We start from the raw sequence: 26,890 nt of genomic DNA on the forward strand, positions 1-26,890 counted from the left end.
CAATGCACCACAGCTGTTTCCCGTGAAGTGACTGTATCTCGCCACTAGAGAGGCCAAGAAAACATCATCAAATTTCCCCAAAAATATCCAAGAAAAGAAAAATTGATGCAGAAGGGACGGCTATTTCATGAACGTTACTGAAGGAGTAATGTGAATGTTTTAACTTAAACCTTTAAATCAAATCAAATCCACTTTATTTCTACAGCACATTTCATAAACAAAACAGTTTCCCAAGTGCTGCACAAAACAGATAAAACATGTCCAATAGAAATATAAAGTAAAGCTCTTATTAACTCTACTAATCCTCATTAAGACAATAAAACTAGTCAAATCAAATAAGAGCAAGAATACCAGTAAATATTAAAAAGGTTAAAAAAAACAAAAAACATACAAATAAACAAAATAAATATATATGAAATGAAAAATCAAATACAGATTTTTACAGTTTTGTAACATACTGATATTACAGCTACAGTTGAACTTTACAACCGGCCCTTTGATGACACACATGATCCAGATGTGGCCCTTGGTGAAAATGAGTTTGACACCCCTGTGTTAGAGAGTTCAGACACTCCCCCTTTATGTCTCGTATACATCACAAAGTCCATCATAACACGTCCCAGCTTCACTGACACTTTAAAGTTCAGACACTGACTTCTCCTTATGACACATGTAAAGGGACTTTGAACGACTTCCATATCGCACAGTGAATTAACATGAATGAAACATTAAAAACACAGAAAAAAATTCCCACACCACCTTCAAGAAACTGCTCCAAACTCATCTATTCTCACCGCTCGAATGTCCAACCTGCTTTCAGTTATGTCTATATTTTGTCCCATTACCTCGTTTTTAAATGTACTTTTTCAGTTGTATTCTTAGTACAGCATCTTTGAGTGTTTAGAGAAGCGCCATAAAAAGAAAATGTATTATTATCTCATGAGTTATCATTTCCAGAAGCCTGTGATTAAGCTTGTGAGTCTGAGTGTTCATGGTTCTGTTGAAGTGTTTGATTTTCAACCAGAAGGTTGATCTTGTCTTTCTCGTGACTGTTGTTTTATGTGAGAGGGACTTTTTTAACAGCACAGATCATGTCACCTGTTGTAGCTCGAACTAAACCACTTCTTTCTGGTCACATTGTGTTCATTTTCTTATTTTTTTATTTGTTTCATTCAGGAAAGCTGAATATAAAATAATTGCCTCATACATCATGAAATGTGAATGAAAAGCAGGAGCAGAAAGAAAACTAGAGTGACCAGATGTCCCTGTTTACCCGGGACAGTCCCAGTTTTGAGCCTGTGTCCCCTGTCCCAGCAGATTTATACAAAACCATTCATTTGTCTAAGATGTATACAAGAAATGTCCCTATTTTGGACCAATCTGATCCCTGCCAACAGTAAAGAGAGACACACAGTTATTTGTTTCGGTAAAATACTGGTCTAATTCATCAGCCGTTTCACTTTGTAGAAACTGTGTGACCTCGCAGTGTTAGAATTCGTTAGCTCAACAGTAAGCGAGTACTTTTTATCATTTAACCAATCGCTGCTATTTGGTCGTGATGTATGTAATGCGCCGCTAACGGGGTTAACTAGTAATATTAAGCTTTTCCCAAATCCCACAGGAAGAAGAACAATAATGTCTTTCCACTTGATGAAATTCACCAAACATTCTCTTTATTCCGGCTTTAAATCCTCGATCTCGGGAATCGTTGCCAACACAGAATATATGACTCTTTGCTGTTTGGCTGGTGCCTGAACTCGCACTTCTGGGGTTTTTGTGAATCGTCTAGTGCATTATGATTCCTGATCTAGAGAAATGAAATTGAGCGGAGGCATTAGGTGGTGACAGACTGACTAGTAAAACACAGAAAAGCTGCTTAAAAGTAACAAAAACACAAAGAAAATGTGACTATACTGACTCACATTAGTGCTGAGTGTTTTCCTTACACTTTAAACCCAAATAAATTCCCTGAACTCAAAAAAACTGAGGCAATCGATTACCTCAATTATTTTAAGTTGATAAACTTAAACATCACAATTTTGCAGAATTTCAAAGTTGAATGGTTTGTTACTTGTTCCTTTTCATAACAGGTAAATTAAAAGTGCTCATTTAGATCAGCTCAAATATTTGCAGTTAATATGACTCATAGTTTTCTTATTTATTCTTATTATTTCGTTCATTTATTATGACTTAAATTTGGGAGTTTTCAAACCACTAGAATAAGACTCTTTGAAATTGTACTGCATTTTAGCATGTACTATCAAAATCAATTTTATTTTTAAATCATCCCTATATGAAACAATAGAAATAACTGGACTTTATTATTCTTAGTGTTTAATTACTACAATCTACTAAACTGTACCTCATCTATTTTTTTAAGTTACGCTCACTTATACCCACAATAGTTCCCTTTGATGAAAAAATATGAGTTAAAATTGCTCAAAAAGAAGAACATGTTACAGCAACTTGACATAGTTAAGTTAGTAGGACTATTTATAAACTTTGAGTAAACACAACTTAATCGATTTAAGTACTTTGAACATTCAGGTTTACAGTGTAATTATGCACTCATTTTACAATTTTATTATTACCAGCCACCACAATTTTGAAAATGTGACTTGTAATATCTGCCCCTTAATGTAGAATCTACAGCAGCTACTTTTATAAGCAGCTTATTTAAATGACATACAAAATATGAAATACTTATTCATTAACACAAAAGGACAGTTCCTCTGACATCTCACACTTTTTAGCAGATCATATGTGACACTTCTTTTAAAAACTTGAATAGATTTTGTGATAAAGCTAAACTCAGATCAACTTGACTTTTGGAATAAGTGTGTTTTTCTGAATTAGATTAGATTCTGTTTCTTATTTGAAGTGGAAAGAATTGTTGTTTTTCTTCTCTTAATTCTCTTCTCTGTAATTTTGGGCCTCATTTCCTCATGATCCAGAGTGTTGGAGACGTGTGGAGACAGTTTTAGAATCATTTTAGAAGTAAAACAAACTTTGCATTTGAAGGATTTCTGTGTGAGCAGCAGCAGTGAGTTGTACTTCCTGATAGAAAGCTCCGCAGTGGCGGATTGATATATGAGAAAATAGTCCCTCAACATGTGACTATTCGTGTGATACAAGGTTAGTTTTATTTCAAACATGATTCTATCAGCACAGACATTGACATGGACAGTCTGGTGTAATAATAGATTTGTTTGGGGTGTTTTGTGGAGTGGGTAAGACTGTTTTTAGTGACTGGAGAACTATGACCATTGACATGCACTAGTCTAACACCAGCGACCTCTGCAAATACAACGACTGGATGGAAGATTTTAAAAAGTGTCTCCATACGTCTCCAACACTCTGCACCAAGAGGAAATGAGACACAATGTCCAAAATTTCCAGACTGTCCCTTTAAGTGAAGCAGGATGTATTTTCAAATTTTAGTACAAAAAGTCTCGTTCTATTGGATCATTTGACTCGTCAAGTGAAACTGAAAACTTTCTGAAGTCATGTGCTCTTAACTTGGCTAGATCTGAGTTTTTGCAGTGCTAAAGTGCTTCTCTGTGTTTTTAAAGTCCATACATCTTGAGCAGATTCATATTGAGCATTTAAGTGCAGCTGTCTATCTTTAGCAGCTATTGACTTCACCTCATTTGAGCTGCGTCTTTCCTGAGTGCAACACTGCAATTGTGAATCCTGGATATGACTCAGTAATTTTCATTTGTTTACCATATTCTACTTCAGACTGTGCGCTGGAAAAAAGAGTAAAAGTACAAGGTCAAACAATATATTCATGACGTGTTTTCAGTTTGAGAGAAGATCTAGAATATTCAGTTTGTGTGTTAGACATGTGTGAATGAAACAAAACACAACTCAAGGTCTGTTTGTGATGAGGAAATGACATTAGAACATTGTCTTAGTCGACTTATATTTATATCAGCTAAAATATTCTGTATTATAAAGTATTTATATTGGACATGAGTAGAAAAAGGAGAATGTTTGGAGTTGAGATTTGAATTATGACTTTAAAGGGTGAATATTACTCTATTTTCTGATCTGAATCTTGTTTCTTCATCACAAACAGACCCGGAGTTGTGTTTTTGTTTTGTGATTTAGCACGCGTTCTTCTCTCAAACACAAAACACAAACAGAAAAGGCTCCACTAAACTCCACACACCTTCACTAGAATCAGTCGGATCATTTTTGCCTTGGAACTAAAGGTAAAAGGAGCCGACATCACAAGGTAGAACAGAGCGTTTTGACCTTTGGAGATGTAGATTGACTAATAAACCAGGATTAGTCAAACGTGTAAATGAAACAAAACACAAGTCCAGTCTGTTTCTGAGGAGGGAACAACATTCTAAGTTGATCTGAAGCTCACAAGTGTCATGTTGTGTCCTACAGGAGTTTTAACGTGAGGGTGGGGGTCTGCAGGGGTCAGCGGGTACATGCTGCAGTTCCACTTTCCTCCAGCAGAGTGCGTTGTCAGCTCACACACAGGCGCAGACAGGTCTTGAGTGTGTGACCTGAGTGTGATCCGGACTCGTCTGTCTCCTGTTTGTCCAGTCCGCTCCATTACACACGGCTCCTTAAGCTGCTCTGAAACTGAGTCAGCACAAAACACATATTAGAAATGCATTAACGTCAAATGGACTAAGAGCGCGTTATGTTTTAGTCCAGGTTTAGTCCTCGTTCTGTCCCGGTCCTTGTGTAGTCCCAGTTTAGTCCTGGTTTATGTTCCTAATATCAAATTATTTCTGATCTATGTTATAATTTCCCCATAAAAACATTATTCATTCAGATATATTTAACACACACACTTTCACTATTCGATTCTTGTGGATCGTTTCAGCCCTGGAATCGTCATTCTTTACTGAATTAAAGGTAAAATGAGCTGTTAACATGAAAACTACCACTTCATGACATCACAAGGTGGAACAGAGCATTTTGAGCTTAGACAGACATGAGAGCACAGCAAAAACTGGAGGGTTAAAATTTAAGGCAGAAATATTTCAGAGTAGTTTTTAACTCAAAAAAGTGTTATTTTAACTAGTTGAAAGTTAACTGGGGGTTGGAGTTGGGGTTATTTGCCAGAGCTGATGATTAATTCAACTTCCCTTAGTGTTAATTTGGCTCCTCCATCCACCACTTCAAACTCCTGCGAGAGAAGACCAGTTTGAACCAGTTTTACAAATAATTTCACCTTATATTAACTCAAATAAAGTGTAAAAATAAAACACCTCTGTGTGTTGTTTAGTTAAATCATGTTAACCCATCAAAGTGTTTATTTACTGTTATCCATTTAAAACGTAAATATAACTCTTTCGGGGATAAACAGGAACTTTGGTCCAGTGTTAATTCATTAACATTTCCAAAAGTGTTAAATTAACTCTAGAACAGATTGGACTCATATAAACACAGAGAAAATGTTCAAACTGATTCTGTGAGAGTCGATTTTAACACTTCACTTTTTGCTGTGTGCAGGATTACTCAATGAGTGTGAATGAAACAAAACCCAACTCACGGTCTGGTTTTGAGGAGGAAACATTCTGACATGTCTTGAAGTTGACAGGAGTCACTTGTGTGTCATACAGGACCTTTAAATAATTGAATAAACACATAAAAATGGGTGAAATTCAGCCACTAGAGTGCAGTCCATGTGTCCAGTGTATGAGAGGAGTGTGTGTATAATCAGAGAGTGTGTGTATAATCACAGAGAGTGTGAGGCCGTTTGTGTATTACCACTCTCAATCCTTTTGTTCTATTGTTTTAAATGAGCCGTAAAAAGCCGAGGGCCCTGGGTTCAGTCCTGCTTTTTATTGGGGCATTATTAAAGGGGAGGTCTGTGGAGGGCTTAAAGGGGAGGGGGCGAGAGCATTCTTCACATTCTGCTCTGGCCAAACACACAGAGCAAACATGTGATGGAGCTGTGTGGACACTGGCATCACTCGCCTTATTTAGGCAAAAAGTGCCCCGTCACCAGCAGCGCACTCTAAAAAACACACGTCTGTCACTGGGCTCAGGACGTGCCCATGAGCAAGACACTTTTTAAGGGTTGTAAAAGACATTAAAGATGCACTATATGTCTGTATGTCTGTCTATGTTCCACAGTAAAGCATTAAACCTGTAAGGATTGTCAAAAGTATGAAAAATCAGACACTAATCCACACGAAAACTAGTTCAAAACTTTACAAATATTTACATAAAATAAAAAAAATAAATTACATATTGTGCATACTAAATATAATTTTAACCCAAATTCTTCTTTTTTTTTGGTTTGTACTGCACTGTATTATGGTCGTACAAACTAATAATGATTAAAGAAGGCACAGACGTTTATCATTTATTATTGTATCAAAATAAGCAAAATGAAAATAAAAAATGTAAAGATTTTTTGTTGTTGTTTTCGTTTATTGTACTGTTTTGTTTTCGATACTCAAGTCCCACAGACAGGACAGAAATGAGCCTTTCCTGAGCATCTTTAGAATGATGTTGAGTTTTATCAGGACAAGTATAAATGTAGGTTTTGTCAGACGCCTTTATAGTCCGACGCTTCTTCATTTGAGGCACGCTCTTCAAACTCTTTGTTGCCAGTTTCATCGAAAGTTCAGATTTTTGAACTGTGTGTCTGTCGCCTGTGACAACGCTCATGACCGGGGCTGTGTGCACGCCCCCACAGACCCGACACATGAATGAAACAAAACACAACTCCACATGAATAGACTCTACACATGCTTCGTTTCCATGGAGATGTCGTTGTTTTGCCTGAAACGTTCCACATTACACCATAATAAAACATGTAAGGTTGTGGCATACACTGTTTATATAAATGGACATAGTCATCGTGTTCCAAATACAAAGTTCATATGAGGCTCTTCTGGCTCCTTCTAACTCTGGCTCCCATTGACTTACACTGGAATATTGTGTCTCGTCTCTCTCATAATTTTGGTCTTAAAACGTGTGTATTAACCTGTGACACATGATCCTGGGGTTTTTCTTTCACTATTTTATATGTTAAAAAAATCCTATTGTTAATCTAGTGCTTGGCTTCAAATTCACCTCACATCACACTCACTCAGTCTGTGGGCTGCAGTAGTTTTACAGTGCATTAGTTTTACAGTGCAGTAGTTGGAGACGGCGCAGTAGTTTTACAGTGCAGTAGTTGGAGACAGTGCAGTAGTTTTACAGTGCAGTAGTTGGAGACAGTGCAGTAGTTTTACAGTGCAATAGTTTTACAGTGCAGTAGTTTTACAGTGCAGTAGTTTTACAGTGCAGTAGTTTTACAGTGCAGTAGTTTTACAGTGCAGTAGTTGGAGACAGTGCAGTAGTTTTACAGTGCAGTAGTTGGAGACAGTGCAGTAGTTTTACAGTGCAGTAGTTGGAGACAGTGCAGTAGTTTTACAGTGCAGTAGTTGGAGACAGTGCAGTAGTTTTACAGTGCAGTAGTTTTACAGTGCAGTAGTTGGAGACAGTGCAGTAGTTTTACAGTGCAGTAGTTTTACAGTGCAGTAGTTGGAGACAGTGCAGTAGTTGGAGACAGTGCAGTAGTTTTACAGTGCAGTAGTTGGAGACAGTGCAGTAGTTTACAGTGCAGTAGTTTTACAGTGCAGTAGTTTTACAGTGCAGTAGTTTTACAGTGCAGTAGTTGGAGACAGTGCAGTAGTTTTACAGTGCAGTAGTTTTACAGTGCAGTAGTTTTACAGTGCAGTAGTCGGAGACGGCGCAGTAGTCGGAGACGGCGGTCGTCACATGGTTGACTCTAATCACTTGAATGACTTCATATTGAGGATTACACATTAGATTACCTGAGTTTACACAGGCTTTAAACAGTAGCACAAAAACAGCACTTCAGTTTAAAACATCTTTTTAAACTCTCCGCACATGAAGGAAAGTTTTCAGGTTAGAATGTGACTGCTCCTCAACCCACATTTATCTTATTTATCTGATGTATTTTCATAAAAATGATCTTAAAGATGGGATGTTATGATAGTCAAGTAGATTTTTTGAACTCTCTGCCATGTTATAACTCATCAAACTGATCTTCATGCCAGAAGAGGTTTTAGATGTCACCATGTATGTTTGAGTAATTTAGAGATCTCTCCTGGGCCCTAGCTGGAATATTCTGTACAAGGCTCCGCCCACAACCCTACATCACCCACGCTCCCTCATGACAATTCTGTGAAACTTTGTAACATGGTGATGTAAATAGAGAATAAGTCATAAATAAAATCATTCTAAATAAAGCTGATGAGGATCTGAGATGTGCTCTTCTTAAATGTTCGTCCAGTGAAGTAGAGGCTCCAGGGAGCAGGGCCCCGGCTCTGGAGCTGTGCCCAGGATGAGCTCACCTCTCTGGGGACGTGCTGCCGACCGAGGGCCTTTGAACCACAGCAACGTCATCCGCGTTACGGAACATTTGTACAAGACAATTTTATCTATTCATACTGAGTTAAAATATATGTGTCAGATGCCCTCCCAGATGTTACGGTGCGTCAGATGCCCTCCCAGATGTGCAGTCAGATGCCCTCCCAGATGTTACGGTGCGTCAGATGCCCTCCCAGATGTTACGGTGCGTCAGATGCCCTCCCAGATGTTGTGTTGTGGTTGGAGGAGTACAGAAGCAGAGTGACTTGTGCAGGTTGGTCATGAGTGATAGAGGAAGTGGGCGGGGACATGTACTCCGTCCTGTCTGGACCGTGCAGCTGTGGGGTGATTGTGTGGACTTGTGGAATCTGCAGCTCTGTGAGTAAAGGCTGAGAGGGCAGGGCTCCGGACAGAGTGACTCACTTCCCCCAAACACCAGCACCCAGCACCCAAGGGTCACACACACACAGACCAGGGGGCATTTCAGAGGGCAGGCCTCGTCTAGACCTGTTATCATGATTCTAGCCAGGTTCAGTCTTGAGGAGAACAATGGCAGACTCCTGGTTCAGTCCTGGTTCAGTCCTGGTTTAGTCCTGGTTCAGTCCTGGTTTGGTCTGGGTTTAGTACAGGTTTAGTCCAGGTTTTGTCAGAGTTTAATCTGGGTTCAGCCTGGGTTTTGTATTGCTTTAGTCCTGGTTTAGTACTTGTTTAATCCCATTTTAACCCTGATTTATTCCTGATTTAGTCCCAGTTTAGTCCTGGTTTAGTTCTGGTTTAGTCCTGATTTAGTCCCGGTTCAGTCCTGGCTTAATCCTGGTTTTGTCCTACTTCAGTCCTGGTTTAGTGCTGGTTTAGTCCTGATTTAGTCCCGGTTCAGTCCTGGCTTAATCCTGGTTTTGTCCTGCTTTAGTCCTGGTTTAGTGCTGGTTTAATCCCATTTTAGTCCTGGTTTAGTCCTGGTTTAGTCCTACTTCAGTCCTGGTTTAGTCCTGGTTTAGTCCTACTTCAGTCCTGGTTTAGTCCTGATTTAATCCTACTTTAGTCCTGATTTAGTCCTACTTTAGTCCTGGTTTAGTCCTGGTTTAGTCCTGGTTTAGTCCTACTTTAGTCCTGGTTTAGTCCGTTTGCTGCTCTTACAGTCACAAGATGTCCTCCTCAGTTGCCACAGTAACAGAGTCTAAACTCCTCTATCTTTAATAAACCTCACTGCTGCTTTTACCTGGGATGAAGACCGACGTCTAAAGCAGCATCTCCAGCAGTGTCTCCGAAAGTGTCTCCGAAAGTGTCTCCGAAAGTGTCTCCGAAAGTGTCTCCGAAAGTGTCTCCGAAAGTGTCACGCTCGTAAAACTTCTACTTTAAATCCTGCATCATTACAGCATTAAACACAGAGCAGAGGCCTAAATGAGTCAGATACACAGGTCTGGACCAGAGCCATACAGTCCTGGTTTAGACCTGGTTGAGTTCTAATTTAAACCAGACCAGATAGGGATTGGTCTGGTTTGGATCTGGTTTTAGTCCTGGATTTGACCAAGTTTAGTCCTGGTTTAGTTCCTGTTTAGTTCTTGTTCAATCAGTGGTGGAATCAGTGGTCTATTTATAGAACTGGTTTAGTTCTTATTTAGCTCTGGTTGGTCCTATTTTTTGTCATGGTTTAGTCCTGGATTAGTCCTGGTGTAGTTTTGGTTCAGGGTGGCACCAGCGGTTTTATCTTTGTGTAATCCTGCCTTAGTCCTGATATAGTCCTGGTTTAGTCCTAGTTCAGTCCTCCTGTAGTCCTGTTTTAGTCCTTCTGTAGTCCTGTTTTAGTCCTGGTTCATTCCTGGTTCAGTCCTCCTGTAGTCCTGCTTTAGTCCTGGTTTAGTCCTTTTGTAGTCCTGTTCTAGTCCTGGTTCAGTCCCCCTGTAGTCCTGGTTTAGTCCTGGTTTAGTCCGGGTTTCAGCTCACATTCTTGTTGCGTTGAGTTCTTTGTGTCTCTTCTGTAAACTCTGATCTTGTCTCGTATCTGAAACACAAACACAAACTGCAGGATAAACAGCGCCCCCGTGTGGACACCTTCACACCTTCACACAAACCCTCCTCGTCCTGACAACATTTACCTGAACACACTTCTACTTCCTCTGCTCCTTTTTAACCTCACTCTGTGTGTATGTAACCACGTTAGACTGAAGGACCAATCACTCTAACAATTATTCATCTGTCTTTTGTTTTGTTTTTACACAAATTCTACAATTCTACTATAATATACATTTTTATTTCACATTTTAAAAGTAAGAAAGCGAGGTTTTTTGATCAATAAAACCTTCTGTATTTATTTAGGTGAGTTTAAAGTAATGACATCTCCACAGAAACCTGCAAGTGACAGACCCTTCACCAGAAAAGTGACACAATTCACCTTTAAAACAGCTGAATCTGCAAGTTACATTCACTTGAGTAACTTTTCAAGAAATTATACATTTCTAGCAGAATACTTTTATTTTTTTAACTGAAGTAACAGTACTCTTACTTAAAATTTGGGCTTCCTCTTCCCACTGAGAGTAAGTCAAAACCAGGACTAATAACAAGATTATGGACTTGAAATGATCTGAACAGTTTTGTTTCTTGCAGCTCCTTCAGATCTGATTCAGTTTGTCTCATTTTTGTCTGTCCTTTGAAAACACCAGATTTTGTGATTTATTTCATGTTGTGTCCTTCAAATTACATTCACTTCAAATTATAAATAAGATATTAGGTCCTGCACTGCTGTAACACTTTTGAACTTTCTTGGACCACTACTGTACTACTTGTACTTCTACTTGACTAATATTATTTTGAAGTAATGTTACTTTTACTTGAGTACAGTTTTTGGCTCCTTTAGTACCTCCGCCTATTTGTGAACAGTTTGAGGAGAGAACAAAACCAACGCTCATTTAAAGGTCATTGAAGGACTCTTGTGGAGGAGTTCAAGTATCTCGGGGTCTTGTTCACGAGTGAGGGGAGGACGGAGCGTGAGATTGACAGGTGGATCGGTGCAGCGTCGGCAGTGATGCGGTCGCTGTATCGGACTGTTGTGGTGAAGAGGAGCTGAGCCAAAAGGCAAAGCTCTCGATTTACCGTCAATCTCCATTCCTCTCACCTCTGGTCATGAGCTCTGGGTAGTGACTGAAAGGACGAGATCGCGGATACAAGTGGTTGAAATGAGTTTCCTGTGCAGGGTGACTGGGTGCTCCCTTAGAGACAGGGTGAGGAGCTCAGTCACACGGGAGGAGCTCGGTGTCTCCTGGGCCTCAGGAGGTGTTCATGTCCCACTGGGAGGAGGCCCTGGGGAAGACCCAGGACACGCTGCAGGGACTATGTCTCTGGGCTGGTCTGGGAACACCTCGGGTTCCCCCGGAGGAGCTGGAGGAAGTGTGTAGGGCGAAGGATGTCCCTGCTTAGAGTTCTGCCTCTGTGACCCTGGATAAGTGGAAGAAAATGAATGGATGGAAATGTCAGTCATGTTCTAATGTTGTTCCCTCCTCACAGACACACCTGGAGTTGGGTTTTGTTTCATTCACATGTTTGAGTGATTCTGCATCATTAGTCTGTCTACATCTGCAAAGCACAAAATGCTCTGTCCCACCTTGTGATGTCATAAAGTGGTAGTTTTTTGTTGTTGTTTTTTTTACCTTTAGTTCAGTAGAAATGGGCAATTCCAGAGCAGAAATGATCCAAATGATTCAAGTGAAGGTGTGTGGAGTTTAAAAACACAGTGGAGCACTGGAGTGTTGTCAGTTTGAGAGAAGTACTCTTAAAGATCCTAAATGTGCAGGTTTGTGTGTTAAACATGTGTGAATGAAACAAAACAACTCCAGGTGTGTGTTCGTGAAGAGGAAAGTACATTGTATAAAATCACGTCGTGGCGCTTTAACCAGCGCTGCTCGAGCCGAACGTGAAGCGTTTATCAAAATAAACCACCACCTACTTTCTTTTGCGAAATCTCTGTCTTCAGGCTACAACCACTCACTTTGCCGTTTGTTTTTTTTCTCCTCTTCTCTCTGCACAGGCGACAGGAGGCGAACGCTATTACGCACAGGGAGGAGGGAGCGATCCAAGACTCCACCCAGAGCCCAAAAAGTCACAGCGAACCAAGAGGCACCAGAGCGCATAAAAATGAGCAGTCCACACCCACGACTGAACCAGAGCAGCTCGCCCGCTCCAAACGCCAGCTCCCCGGAGAAAGACGCCGAGATGCCCGCTACGGAGAAAGACCTGGCCGAGGACGCGCCATGGAAGAAGATTCAACAAAACACCTTCACTCGATGGTGTAACGAGCACCTGAAATGCGTCAACAAGCGCATTGGAAATCTGCAGACGGATCTGAGCGACGGGCTGCGGCTCATCGGGCTCTTGGAAGTTTTGTCGCAGAAAAAGATGTTCCGAAAGTACAACCAGAGGCCCACGTTTCGCCAGATGCAGCTGGAGAACGTGTCCGTGGCGCTGGAGTTTTTGGATAAGGAGAATATAAAGCTGGTGTCCATCGGTGAGTAACGGGGAAGTTGTAAAAATGTAGAGAAAAGTTGGAGCGGTTTAAAGCGCACAATGTAAAATGAATGAGGGGCTGGGTCCTGCGTCCCGCTCCACTCACCCGCACTTTACAAGGGCTTTTGACCCGGTTCTGTACCAGTTCTGGTCCGGTTTAGACTTAGTTTGGTCTTTTTTTTTCAGACCTGGTTTAATCCTGCTTCTGTACAAGTTCTGATCCAGTTCAGACCTGGTTTAGTCTTTGTTCTGATCCAGTTTAGACCTGGTTTTGTAAAAGTTCTGGTTCAGTTTAGGTTTAATCTTTGTTCAGATCTGGTTTAGACCTGGTTCTGTGCAAGTTCTGGTCCAGTTTAGACCTGGTTTCATCTTTGTTCAGACCCAGTTTAGACCTGGTTTTGTAAAAGTTCTGGTCCGGTTTATACCTGGTTTCATCTTTGTTCAGACCCAGTTTAGACCTGGTTCTGTGCAAGTTCTGGTCCAGTTTAGACCTGGTTTAGTCTTTGTTCAGACCCAGTTTAGACCTGGTTCTGTGCAAGTTCTGGTCTAGTTTAGACCTGGTTTAGTCTTTGTTCAGACCCAGTTTAGACCTGGTTCTGTGCAAGTTCTGGTCCAGTTTAGACCTGGTTTAGTCTTTGTTCAGACCCAGTTTAGACCTGGTTCTGTAAAAGTTCTGGTCGGATTTAGACCTGGTTTAGACCTGGTTCTGTACATGCTTTGGTTAGAATTTGTGCTGATGTAATCGTGCTTTAGTCCTGGTTTGGTCCTGGTTTAGACTTGATCCAGTTCTGGTTTAGACCTTATTTAGATGTGGGTTTAAACCTGGTTCTGTACAGGTTTTAGTGGCTGGTTTCGACCCAGTTCTCCTACTGTACACCTGATTTTGACCTGCTTAAGTTTTAGTTCACTTTGCCTTGTTTCAGTCCTGGTTTAGTCTTGGTTTGCAATTTATTTTGTCCTATAATCCAAGTTTAGTCACCGTCCCTGTCCCGTCCCTGTCCCGTCCCTGTCCCGTCCCTGTCCCGTCCCTGTCCTGTCCCGGTCCCGTCCCGGTTCTGTCCTGCTTTAGTCCTTTCTCATTCACTGTAACATTGTCGCCTTGTGGTGGTCTCCTCCTGCTATTATGTAATCCTGGCATACTTCACAAAACATGCAAGTAGTAGCAAGTAAGCTAAGTCCAAACTGTTCCACAAACTGTTCCACAAACTGTTCCACAAACTGTTTCACAAACTGTTTCACAACTCCCCCGGCCCAGTCTCCTCACAACTCTCTCCTCTTAACATGCTTCGGCACTAGTTTATGTAGCGTTCTGCCCACTTCAACAGGGAGAAGCTGTGAAATTAAAGGAAGAGGAGAGGAAGAGTTGCCGGTTCCTAAACTTGAGTCGAACAGGATTTTGGCTGGAGACACTGGGCCATTGTCTGTGTGCATGTCCCAGACCGCTGGGGCCCGAACGACTGGTGCAGGAGAAAAGTTAGGAATTAAAAGGACAGATGCAAGTTACTCGGAACAATTTTTCTCAAATTTCTGTGCAATTTCAAGACATAATTTAGAAGTGTTGTAGTCAAGCCCGCACCAATGGAGACTAAGACCAGTCCGAGACCACAGAGTCCCGAGACCAGGACAAGACCAAGACCTATGATGGTCGAGACCGAGACAAGACCGAGACCAAATCAAGACCGCATACATATATCAATGTTTTTATAAATCTATCTGCATTTGATTTGATTAATGCTCATTTAGGCATAAAATAAACCAATCAAACTGCATTCTGAGCCCCGTTTTTGAACAGTCACCCACAGTTTGAATCAAGTGGGTATGATTTTTAAACCTGTTTTCTAACTGGAGTTCCATTCTCTTACTGGTTTTGCAGTGGGATTTACCTCTGCACATTCACCAAACGCACGTCCTGACAAATACAGATGCGTTTGTGCACTTTTATGAGGCAAACTTCAACCACATGTCGCGGTTAGAAGTTTATTGCTGGCCGTAATGAAATACGATCGTCGAGTGTCAGACCTCGAGTCCGAGAAAAGACAAGTCCAAACGCCTTTGAGACCGAGACGAGACCAAGACGAGACCAAGACCGTAAAAACCTGTGTGGAGGCCGGTCTCGAGTACCGTGACACTACCAATTAGTTTTGTTTTTAGTATCGACACCAAATGAATATCTAGTTTTTGTGCAAGTTTTTTGGTATTGTCTTAATATCTGATTTTTCAACATTTCTGAATATGCATGCACACGCCCGCACACATATATTTCACTTTTCTGTAGCAGCAGACACACGGCGCGTTCTTTGGTTTTCCATCTCCGTTAGAGTTTGTCACTGTGTCCTCGCTCTTAACGTCCCATGTAGACCGCTCTGGCTCGTGTTTGAGTCAAGTGTTTGTTTAGGCTTTCAGTCCATTAGGTAAGTTTAGTTTGTGATCTCAGCTTTGTGCTCAGTGGAGGATTTAACCTTTATCACACACGAGAGGAGACATCGTTGACTCGCCTGAGCAGCCAGACCCTTCTGCGTTCTGTTTGAATCCAGAAGAGTCTGGACCACAGAGCGCGACAAACCTCCGTCCAAACCTGAGATGATCCAACCGCAACGCAGAAGACAACATCTGCTCAAAGCCACAGGACATTCTCTCATAACATTCGTAATACGGCTGTACAATTAATCAAATTTTGATTGTGATTTCGTGTGTCAAACGATCTCCAAACTCATATAATCGAGTTGAAATGATTTAGGGTGCAATTACACTAGGACCTAAGTCATTTCCTCATGTTCTCACACCTCCACACTGTTTTTATGTCCGTAAACTCAGAGGAGCACGTCTCGCAGCACTTATTTTCTCGTCATATTTTATTTCATCTTTTATACATTGCAGAACTGCTCTAAGGTTCATATTTGTAGCCTATAGTTATTTTCAGTTTGAAAGTTTTATGTAAATGATCAATAACAAAGTGGCTTTTTAAAAGAGCGAAATGCTGAATAAATGCATCGTGTAACAAAAAACAATCGTGATTTCAATAATTTTTTCCGTAATTGAACAGCTCTAATTCAGATCAAAATCTACAGCTTCTTGTACCTGAGATAAATAAGAGTGTGGTGCTTTAATTGTTGATTCTGAGGAAGTCCATGTTGTTTTAGTCTTTTGTCACATAACTCCATTTGACGCAGATGGGGCTTGCGTCTGATCGTTTAATCCGCCTGTCGATCGCACCCTCTGACATCAGGGAGACGGGACACGGCTCCAGATCCACTCGTCTTTGTAAAGTTGTGTCAAAGCGTGTGGTTCTGGCTGGACATTTGCCCCAATCCTCAGCTCAAATGACAGCGCAGACGGAGAGACGTGTGGATGCTCAGATTTGTGGACGAATCACTGACCTGCACTAAAATAATCATGAGCTTCTTTGCCTAAAAATGTTGCTTTGAGATAAAACCGCTCACGTCCAGGTAAAAGTAGACGGCGTAATTACTCCTAGAAAGAAAAAGGTGTTTGTTGACAGTACCACCCAAGTGTTGAGTAACTGTTTAGTGCTGCAACCACATCAAATACAAAAGATGATGTGCAATTTCACTTTTTTTTTTCAAGATGTGACTCGATCAACTGTACAGAAGCATAAATCATTAGTTGTGGCACACAGACCTCACAGCGAGATGGTCAAAGGTTCAATTTTCGGTCTGCGTGGGGGATTTTCCGTTGTGGAGTTTGCGTGTTCTTTCTGGATCTCGGTGGGGTTCTTCTGGTTTCCCATCAACCTAAAACATGTAGAATAGTCCTGTGTGTGCAGAGACGTCCAAAGATGTGTCAAATGAAATCAAGTCCACCATAACAAGAAATACAACATTAAAGGTAGTAGTTTTCTATTCCCATGTGTTCTTAAATCTTTGTAGTTCGTCAGTGGTCCAGGTAGGTTCCATCATGGTCCGTGGGCGTATACTAGTCTATGTGCTCTTCTACTAGTTCTGATGCATCTCCAGTGTTGGGAAGGTGACTTTTAAAATGTAATCCCCTACAGATTACAGATTACATATCCCAAAATGTAATTTGTAACGGAATCCATTAAATTACTTGAATAACGTAATCTGAATACTTTGGATTACTTGATTTGCTGCAGAGAAGCAAAGACTAGGATCCTTAAGTATTAAAAATATTATTGATAGAAGAGGAGGAGACACATCTGCGCAGCACGGTTTAGTCCTGTTAAATCCTGTTTGAGACATAGTTTAGACCTGGTTTAGACCTGGTTTTAGTCCTGGTTTAGACCTGGTTTAGATCTAGTTTAGACCTGGTTTTAGTCCTGGTTTAGACCTGTTTAGTCTAGTTTAGACCTGGTTTTAGTCCTGGTTTAGACCTGGTTTTAGTCCTGGTTTAGATCTTGTTTTAGTCCTGGTTTAGATCTAGTTTAGATCTGGTTTTAGTCCTGGTTTAGACCTGGGTTTAGTCCTGGTTTAGATCTTGTTTTAGTCCTGGTTTAGATCTAGTTTAGATCTGGTTTTAGTCCTGGTTTAGACCTGGGTTTAGACCTGGTTTTAATCCTGGTTTCGACCTGGTTTTAGTCCTGGTTTAGACCTGGTTTTAGTCCTGGTTTAGACTTTTTATCTTGTTTTAGTCCTGGTTTAGATCTAGTTTAGATCTGGTTTTAGTCCTGGTTTAGACCTGGGTTTAGTCCTGGTTTAGACCTGGGTTTAGTCCTGGTTTAGACCTGGGTTTAGTCCTGGTTTAGATCTTGTTTTAGTCCTGGTTTAGATCTAGTTTAGATCTGGTTTTAGTCCTGGTTTAGACCTGGGTTTAGACCTGGTTTTAATCCTGGTTTCGACCTGGTTTTAGTCCTGGTTTAGACCTGGTTTTAGTCCTGGTTTAGTTTTTAGTCCTGGTTTAGACCTGGTTTTAGTCCTGGTTTAGATCTTGTTTTAGTCCTGGTTTAGATCTAGTTTAGACCTGGTTTTAGTCCTGGATTTAGACCTGGTTTTAGTCCTGGTTTAGTTTCCAGCAATGAGTGGAAAAAAAAATAAAAATAAAAATAATGTGAAAACAGGAAAATCCCGCCGTGTAATCCATTTATTTCAATAAAGTAACTGTAATCCAATTACCACTCATTGAAACAGTAACATAATTTGTACTCTGATTACATAACGCAGGTACATGTAATCTGTTACTCCTCAACACTGTGCAGCTCAAGATCTTTCTAAACCTATTCAGGAAAGCTTCATTTGTGTCCTGTGAATGATTTAGTTTTATTGATCTTGTTTCGTTGAGAACACCTTGTGTAGTTGGAAGAGCAGAAAAAGTGTCTTGTTAGAGAACTACTTGTAATTCCAGTTTATCGCAGAGGTTAAGTAAACGTGTGTGATGGCTCAGAGTGGACTTGGCTCGTTCTTCACATAAATGCGTTTAATGGGCTCCGTGCAGCTGCTCGCCTCATCTCAAATGTTCTGATGACACCAACAGGCAAATATTTCCTCACTAAAAACCCTCCGCAGATCCTCCACAGATCATCTTCATAGCCCTGCAGGGGGCGCTGTGCTGGGCTGTGGATGTTTCTTTGAAGGACTAGACTGTTTCTCGATTTCCCATCTCTCTTGAACTAAACTTAAAAGGAGCTGTTCACTTGGAAACTACAATTACATAACGTCACAAGGTGGAACAGAGTGTTTGTGGTTTTGGAGATGAAGACAGACTAACTCAAACATGTGTGAATGAAACAAAACACACCTGCAGGTCTGTTTATTGAGGAGGAAACAACATTAGAACATTCTAAAGCTCACGAGAGTGAATATTACACAATACAGGAGCTTTAAGAGCTCTGTACCAGATTTTTACTGGATAAAAAACATGAAAACAGAACTAGTTCATTTGAACAGTTTGTAATGGTCCAGAGTTCTTCCACTTCACTTACCTTATTCATTCAGAGCATCCTAATTATTCACCACAAAGAGATTATAAGCACTTTGTACAACTTCTTAGGCAGTATATTGCGTTTAGATGCAGAGAGCAATTGTAGCGGTGTCACAATATACCATATTTTCTGGGCTATTAGTTGCTCTGGATTATAAGACGCGCTGTCATTAAATGGTCTATTTTCTTTTTTCACAAATAAACCGCACTGGACTTTAAATGAAACCCAACAGTGTGATGGGTGAGTGGTTTTGTTTGTTTGTTCGTTCACGGTGACTCTGGGCTTTGTTCAGTTGTGGCGTGTAGGGAGGGTGTGTCTGGGACCAACGGATTGTTGGCGTGTTCACAGTGACTCAGTTGTTCAGTTGTGTCTAGAAGTGGCACATTGCACTCGCTTTTTCGGTTCGTTCCTCCGTTCCTCGTCGGCGTGGAGTGATGAGTGTGTCTGTGGGTGTTTTTGGCTGCGCGGTCGTTGTCTGCTCCGTGTGTGTTTGCGTGCGCTGCGGATTTATAGTTTACTGAAGTCGTGCTGGGACACTCGAGTGGATTCGTGTATAGGGCGCTCTGGATTGTGGGGTAGTTTTTTGATGGGGTTGGAGGCTGAAGAGCGCGAACTGTTGCCCAGAAAATACAGTAATCTGTAAAACAAACCAGCCCACAATATCAATACCTGAGCATTACATTTAGAATTACCATCTATATCGAGGTTTTAGTGCATCCATCCTCACCAAGGATCTGGAGTCTGTTTCCTATGGGGACATGCTCGTCCTGGGCTCGTCCTGGGCTCGTCCTGGGCTCTCCTGGCCTCGTCCTGGCCTCGTCCTGGCCTCGTCCTGGCCTCGTCCTGGCCTCGTCCTGGCCTCGTCCTGGCCTCGTCCTGGCCTCGTCCTCGGCCTCGTCCTCGGCCTCCTGCAGACTGTGACTCATGCTGAAGCCTGTTGCAGTAGAACACATGAGCAGTGACTGTGGGAATGTGGCTCCATCAAAATGACTGTTTGGTTTGAGTCTGGGTGATGATCCTGGGGGCTGCTCCAGTCCCGGGTGCTGTCTTGTGTTTGGGAGTGGACTTTGGTTTGGTCCAGGTCAGTGCCTGTAGTCTTTGGTGCAGAAGGTTGAGGGTTAGATTTCCTCATTGTGTCTTTGTATTGTCACATGGATCTGTGTCTGAACATTGAACATGACGGTTCTGTTCTGTGTGATGTGAGCTGGAGTGATGCAACAGTCCATCCATCAACCAAAAGACCAGACAAAACATGTGACCAAACTCCACTATGAACACACTTTGATGCACATCAAATATAATGTCTGTATTTATAGTGTTTTTCAGTACATTGTATTCTTGTATCTCTCCATACTCGCCACAGCCGCCCTGGGACATAATGTCAGAAGAGAGGCTGCCCATCTGCACCACCGACCACCACCGCCAGCACTCACTCACACCACTTGTACTAGCAAATGAAGTGAAGTGTCTTGCACATAACAGCTGGCGGTAGTTCCTGCGCTGTAGCGTCTGCTGTTCTATCGGTCTCCAACGACTAACCAGACCCGGCTCTGCTTAACTTCACAGATTAGAAGAGTGTGGTGGCGTGAACGTAAAATCCTTCTAACCGTGGCTGTTTTGTGAGGCTGGTGCGCGCAGAGGTTTGCTGAGGTCATGTGCTGGGTGAATGCGTCTGTGAGACTGGTACAAATAAGGTCAGGACTGAGTGTGATAGTTTAGTGTGAGCAGATTCCTCTGTGCTCACTCATCCTGTTGTGTGGCTCTAGAATGCTCTGCTGGATTTAAACCACTCCATCAGGAAAAGAACCAGTCTGCCCCTCAACTCCCCTGTGCTCCCATCACCCTCACACCTCCACCCTCACCCTCTCACCCTCACCAGGAATGCACCAATCCGATACTGGTATCAGATATCTGCACTGATACCCAATCCAGCAAATGATTCAGGATCAGCTTCTAAATACTCTGGTGGAACATACACATTGATATAATACGACTATTTCCTGGTTGTAATCGGCTCAGAGTCTCAAAGTTTGAAGTGAGATTCATACAAAGTTGTTCTGTAGTTATTTTGGAGATAAATAAAGCTACAAAACACTTCTGGATGAGTTTAGTTTTATTTTATAGGAAATAAATGCTGTTTTCAGTATTTGCCCTGGTATCTGTTGATATCGGGTTTGGGCAGATACTCAAACCACAATATTGAAAATGTATCAGAACTAAAAAAAAAAAAAAAAAAAAAAAATGGATTGTTGCATCCCTCACCCACCCTCACCCATTCTCCCCCTCCGCCCCTCCCCCCTCTGTCTGAGCTCTGAGTCACCCTCAGTCCAGCTGCTCCTGCCTTTGACTCATCTCTCTTTCTAACTTCTGACTTCCTCCTTCCAGTGCCTAGTACCACATCTTGCTCTCTTCTCCCTCTTTTCTTTCTCCCACACTCCTGTTATTTTGTTATTTTGTCTGTGCCTTTCTTTTCTTTTTTAAACCCATCTTCCAATCTCTCCCTCCATCTCTTTCTCTCACCCTAATCCTTTCTCTCTCCACTCTTTCACTATCTCTCTCACCCCCCCCACCTCTCACCCCCCCTCCCTCCCTCCTCCTCTCTTTTTCTCCTCCACTTCCTCCTTTCTTGGCTGTGAGGGGCACACCCAGACATGTAACACTCACCACAAATGACCAAACGCAAACTCCCGTCCTCTGCTCTGCTCTTTGACCCTAGTGCTCTCGCACTCTTCTCCTCTTTCTCTTTGGAGCATTTAAAACTCTCTCTTTTTGCAGAAGCGATTTTTAAATTTCTGTTGTTGCATAATTTGTGGGTTCGTTCTTTAAAAAAAAAAAAAAAAAGTAGTTTTCTTTATTGGTCAAGTGGGGCCACAGTGACCACACCCTGCAAATGTGTCATGTCATGTCATGTCACTGTCACTGCTGCTGAACTTTTTTCTTCCTCATGTTGTGTAAAGAGTTCATTTTACACTATTACTGATCTGTGTTCTAATGTTGTTTCATCACAAACAGACGTGCAGTTGTGTTTTGTTTCATTCATACAAGTTTGACACACACCAGTTCTTCTCTCAAATGGAAAACACTTCACACTAGGGATGAGCATTCCATCAAATTTCATTAATCATTAATGTTGGAGGAATTAACAATTGATTATTGATATATCATGAATGTTTTTATATTAAACTGATCATTATTATTATAAATAATCTGCATAAATAAATTCAACTTTACGACATATAAACTGTAACCACTCTAGAGCCACATCAGCTGTTTGACATTATCATGTGTTTAATGCAGATTTGTACAAGTCTCACAGAAACCAAACTTAAAAGCACATGGCTAAATTGCATAAACTAAGCAAAGAAAACAACTCTTGTCTCTGATGTGGTTCAACTTCTGTCAGACTAAAGGACATGACTCAGGTGAATACAGGTTAGTGTGACCATATTTGCGTTTGTCAAAACCAGGACACCGTACGGGGGGTGGGAGGTGGGGCCTCGTCATCCACATTGAGTGACTCTCATCTGGCAAAACTTTTTCATGTTTCTCGGCGTTCTGATGAGCTCTGAGGTCCCTGGCACCACCACTGAACACCGAAACATACATGCCTGCTTTGTACACTGTGCAAATGGCCTCACACAAAAAGTGGGGAATTTCTGGTACAAGTTATTGTTAAATGTGCATTTGCGCTTCAGCGTGTTGCAGGCTGACCAACAGTTTTTATTTATTTATTTATTTGAGACAGGGACAGCGCACAATTTTTGCATTTACCTTAACAGTAGAGATACATTGTACATCAGGTTGTAGCATCAGTGCTCATTTCCACCTGTCGTCCCTGGGCAGATTCGTTGATTATATTTAACGGACCTTGACAATCAACTGTTCTTGGAGAACTATGTGACATGTTTTGTGTTTGCTCGCTCCTTCTGATGCACAGAGAGTTACGAGAGACACTCCAATGGCCCAATGAAAGGCAATGAAAACCATTTGCATCACTTTATAAAAAGTGGAAAACGGACATGTCCATGAAAAAACTAATGTTTGGTCACCCTACGCTACACACAGCGACCTACATTCGGTTTGTAGATAAAAAAATGAACGTAATCAACGAAATTCTTTATGATCAGTTATCGATTAATCGATTAATCATGCCCATCCCTACTCCACACACCTTCACTAGAATCATTTGGATTAATTCAGGCTTGGAATTGCAAATTTCTTCTGAACTAAAGGTAAAAGGAGCTGTTAACATGAGAACTACCTCTTCATGACATCATAAGGTGGCACAGAGCATTTTGAGCTTTGGAGATGTAGACAGACTAATAATGTAGGGTTTCTCAAACCTGTGTGAATGAATCAAAACACAACTCCAGGCATGTTTGAGGAGGTAACAACTTTACAACATGATCTAAAGCTCACAGAGTCCATTTTGCGTAATCTCGAGCTGTTTAAACAAAGCGATCAGATTTATTATCATCTGCGGCATCTTCCATCTGTCATCACCTCTCCCATCATGCATCACTCTCTCCTCTGGCCCTGACCTGCAGCCCGCTCTGAGTCAGGCTCTTGTGTTACTCTGAGTTTGATTGGTCCTGTCTGCTCATGTCTGCTGCACAGTTCAGACAATCACAGACGGATGAGCCGGACGCCTGGAGCTGCGCAGGCAGAGACACAGCTGTGCATTTTACAACACAGACGCATCGGAACAGAGTCCTCCTAATCATACTCTGCGACGGATTTCAGCAGAATTCTGTGGGGGGGTTGATGCTAACTGGAGGCACTGCTCTGTCTGAGGCTCTTTTACTCAAGTTAGACTTTAATCTGAACTTTATTTAAATACAACTTGACCAGAAAGAACTGATTTATCTGAACTACAGCAGGTGAACTGATCTGTGCTTTTAAACAAGTCCCTCTCCTGTAGGGATGGAACAATAACTGAAATATCGTGATATCGTATCGTCAAAGTTCTCATAATATCGTGGAAAATCACAATATATCAAATTACAAGTCTTTTTGCTTAAATGAAGAGTTATGATGCCGCAACAGCTAAATAAAAAAAAAGACAGAACTACATAGACCATGATCCTTTGCTCCTTTTTAGTGCAGACGACAAGAAGAAATAATAGTTGTAAGCACTTTTAACTCTTAGTTCTTTGGATTAAGTCTTATCAAGGCATTTTAAGAGGAAAAAGTAGCATATTCACAGTTTTGTTAGCCTCCACAAAATATCACAATAAATATTGTACCACGAGATGTATATTGTTAAAATATGGTACCCTAGAGGTTTGGATATTGTTACATTCCTAATCATGAGCCTCCCCACCATATCGTGAGCTTTCCCATGATATCACAATGTATATTGAACGGTGAGTTTCATACCGTGACAATATCGTATCGTGAAACTTGGATATCGTTTCACCCCTACTCTCATTTTATATTAGATTTTCAGTTAGTCACTCTCACAGTTTAATTAGTTTAGTTAGTTTAGATTAAGGTTTAGGTTTAGATTTAGGTTTAGTTTAGTTTAATCAAAATCAAACTCCGAAACAGAACCATGAGCCCTCGGACTGACCACAAGCTGAAAATGTGCTCTGTAAATCTATTTTGTGCTTCTTTCTTGAGAACACCCCCAGTGTGATGTCACTGCAATTAAACTATTACTATCACGGTGAGGGGTGTTCTACATGTATCTCTTTGGTGCAATGTTCAGCAGTTACCACGGAGACCTATTAGGGTTGATAACTCAAGAAACGATACAAAATGGATTTAAAGAGCATGTTTTCAGGAGCCAGTGATCAATACAAACGTTCATGGTTCTGTTTAGGAGTTTGATTTTCACTAAAAAAGAGAAAGTGAGAGAAACTTATTTAACAGTAAAAAATCTGATCACATGTTGTAATTCCAGCCAAGTCGGCTCTTTCTGGTCCGATTGTGTGTAAATACAGCTCAGATTAAAGTGTAACCTGTGAAAGAGTTGATGACATCAGCTGTAAAGTATCAGTGGAGAGATCCTGTGAGTGTAATTCCGGTGATTATCTCGAACACTGCAGTTTAATTGTGGCTCTGGTTGGTTTAGATAAACTTGTAAATGAGACCGTGGTACTCAGGCATGTTGAGTATTTTTATTGTGAGGAGAGCTGTGCACATTCACATTGTAATTTCAGATTCAGTCATGTCATGTTTTATTTGTTTGTATTTTGATTAATGGTTATGGCCTTGTACACAATGCACATTAGGATTGTCAGTTGTAGTAGTGCTGGTAGTAAGTAGTTAGTGCTGGTAGTAAGTAGCTGGTAGTGGTAGTTGTAGATGGTAGTAGTGGTAGTTAGTAATAGTGGTAGTGGTAGGTAGTGTTGGTAGTAGTGGTGGTGGTGGTATGTAGTATTAGTAGTAGTAGTAGTAGTAAGTAGTTAGAGGTGGTAGTGGTAGTAGTAAGTAGTTAGTAGTGGTTGTTGGGGTAGTGGTAGGTGGTAGTGGTAGTAGTACTAGTAGTAGTGGTAGTAGTGGTAATGGTAGTTGGTAGGTAGTAGTAGTGGTGGTGGTGGTGGTGGTAGTGGTAGTAGTGATACAGCTTACTACTACAAGTACAAGAGCACACCCTTGGACCACTATACTCTGTGGAACCTGTATTTGACCCATCCCTCAGTGTCGCTGGGTTAAACTGTGTAGAGGCTAAATGTTCCAGTGTATGGCGTTACTTGATCTGAACAGTGGGATTACATAAGTCTTGTTTGCTGTTTGTTTTTTAGTCCCATAATGCCCCTCTCCGGGCTCTAATCACACAGTGGAACAGCTCCACTCACACAATAACAGTGATCTCCTGTTCTCAAACACATAACTGTTACTTACCGAGGAAAAGTACCACACACGTCCTGCTCTAGTTTGGAAATACTGCTTTTTTCTTGTACATACTTTTTGGGACACTTGCATTGGAATTGTATGTTTTTAATTCACATAGACTTGGATCTGCTAGTGACAGTGTCAAATAGATGTGGTGAAAAGGATCAAAACGGCATGACTAGTTCAACATGATGCCAGTAGGTAAGTGCTGAGTGAATACAGTTGAGGTGTTTGATGAGTCAAGTGAAAGTGTGTGGCTTAATCACAGGGATTGAAGTTACAGTAAAGTGACTCATAAATGTGTGAGTAATCTATATTTTCCTGAATTCAAGATGCCACTGCTCTGATCTCCCCCCATTTTCACCTGCTTCAGTACGCTCCCGCACACAGACGCACACAGACGCACACAGACACACAGACGCGCCACGAAGTACGCACCCACACCGCAAGGCACGCTCCCCCACTGCGGCGGTCGTACGCTCCTACTGCGGCGGTCGTACGCTCTTAGTGCGGCGGGCGTACGCTCTTAGTGCGGCGGGCGTACGCTCTTAGTGCGGCGGGCGTACGCTCTTAGTGCGGCGGGCGTACGCTCTTAGTGCGGCGACTTACAGACCTTCTCCGGTGTGATATGCAGCTCTACATAGGAGCCTGTGGCGCTTTATTGTGAAGACGTTTACGGTGACAAAGACTATTTTCCAAACACAAAAGGTGAGAAGCAACATAAATGTCAAAACTAATGAAATGTCACTGGGAGAAACTGGCAGAGAAAGATATGAGTATAAACAGTTTCTGTCAAATGGTCTTTTCCTGTGCCTCGTTATCTTCATCCGGACTTCCTGTGTGCACTTGAGCCCTAATCTAATGTCCCCTTTAATGTCCCTGTGTGTCGGATGCCCTCCCTGTGTCTCCATTATTCTGTGTAAAAGCTGATAACCGTGTACTTTCGACTCTCTCCAAACATGTTCTGAAATGCATGAGATTCTTTTGATTAGTTCTCTAGTTCATATTTCAGAGTATTTCAGAACCTGTTTGTAGAAGTGGAAGCTTTCACACAGAGTAAGGCCTCGTGGAGACACAGGGAGGTCTAGGTCTGCAGTTTAATTCAACAAAGTTCCACAAACATGATTCTGGCAAACCGCAGGTCCGGGCGAGTTCTGCATTTGGGAGAATGCTGTTGTCTCCAGGAGCCTGATCTGCACTGTAAAAAATGTATCACTGTAATCTGTTACAAAAAGAAACTGCATCTGGCGTTTCATGAGTCATTTTTTTTTTTGTATTCAAAGCAATTTAAACTCTTGT

At 41.5% G+C, this 26,890-nt stretch overlaps 1 protein-coding gene across 4 annotated transcripts in view; it reads left to right on the top strand.

The window, feature by feature from the left end:
- The window catches only part of flna (filamin A, alpha (actin binding protein 280)), a 115,326-nt gene that overhangs the window by 17,193 nt on the left and 71,243 nt on the right, over window positions 1-26,890 (top strand). For all 4 annotated transcript variants that reach the window (XM_020932443.2, XM_020932445.2, XM_020932444.2 and 1 more), the window contains exon 2: window positions 12,383-12,859. In XM_020932443.2, coding sequence (XP_020788102.2) covers window positions 12,490-12,859 — 370 coding nt within the window. In that variant the 5' untranslated portion in view covers window positions 12,383-12,489. The remainder of the gene's footprint in view (window positions 1-12,382; window positions 12,860-26,890) is intronic.

The sequence above is a fragment of the Boleophthalmus pectinirostris genome, unplaced genomic scaffold (genome assembly GCF_026225935.1).
Source record: "Boleophthalmus pectinirostris isolate CB_2022bp ecotype Guang Dong unplaced genomic scaffold, ASM2622593v1 HiC_scaffold_2823, whole genome shotgun sequence".
In the NCBI taxonomy this organism is placed as follows: Eukaryota; Metazoa; Chordata; class Actinopteri; order Gobiiformes; family Gobiidae; genus Boleophthalmus; species Boleophthalmus pectinirostris.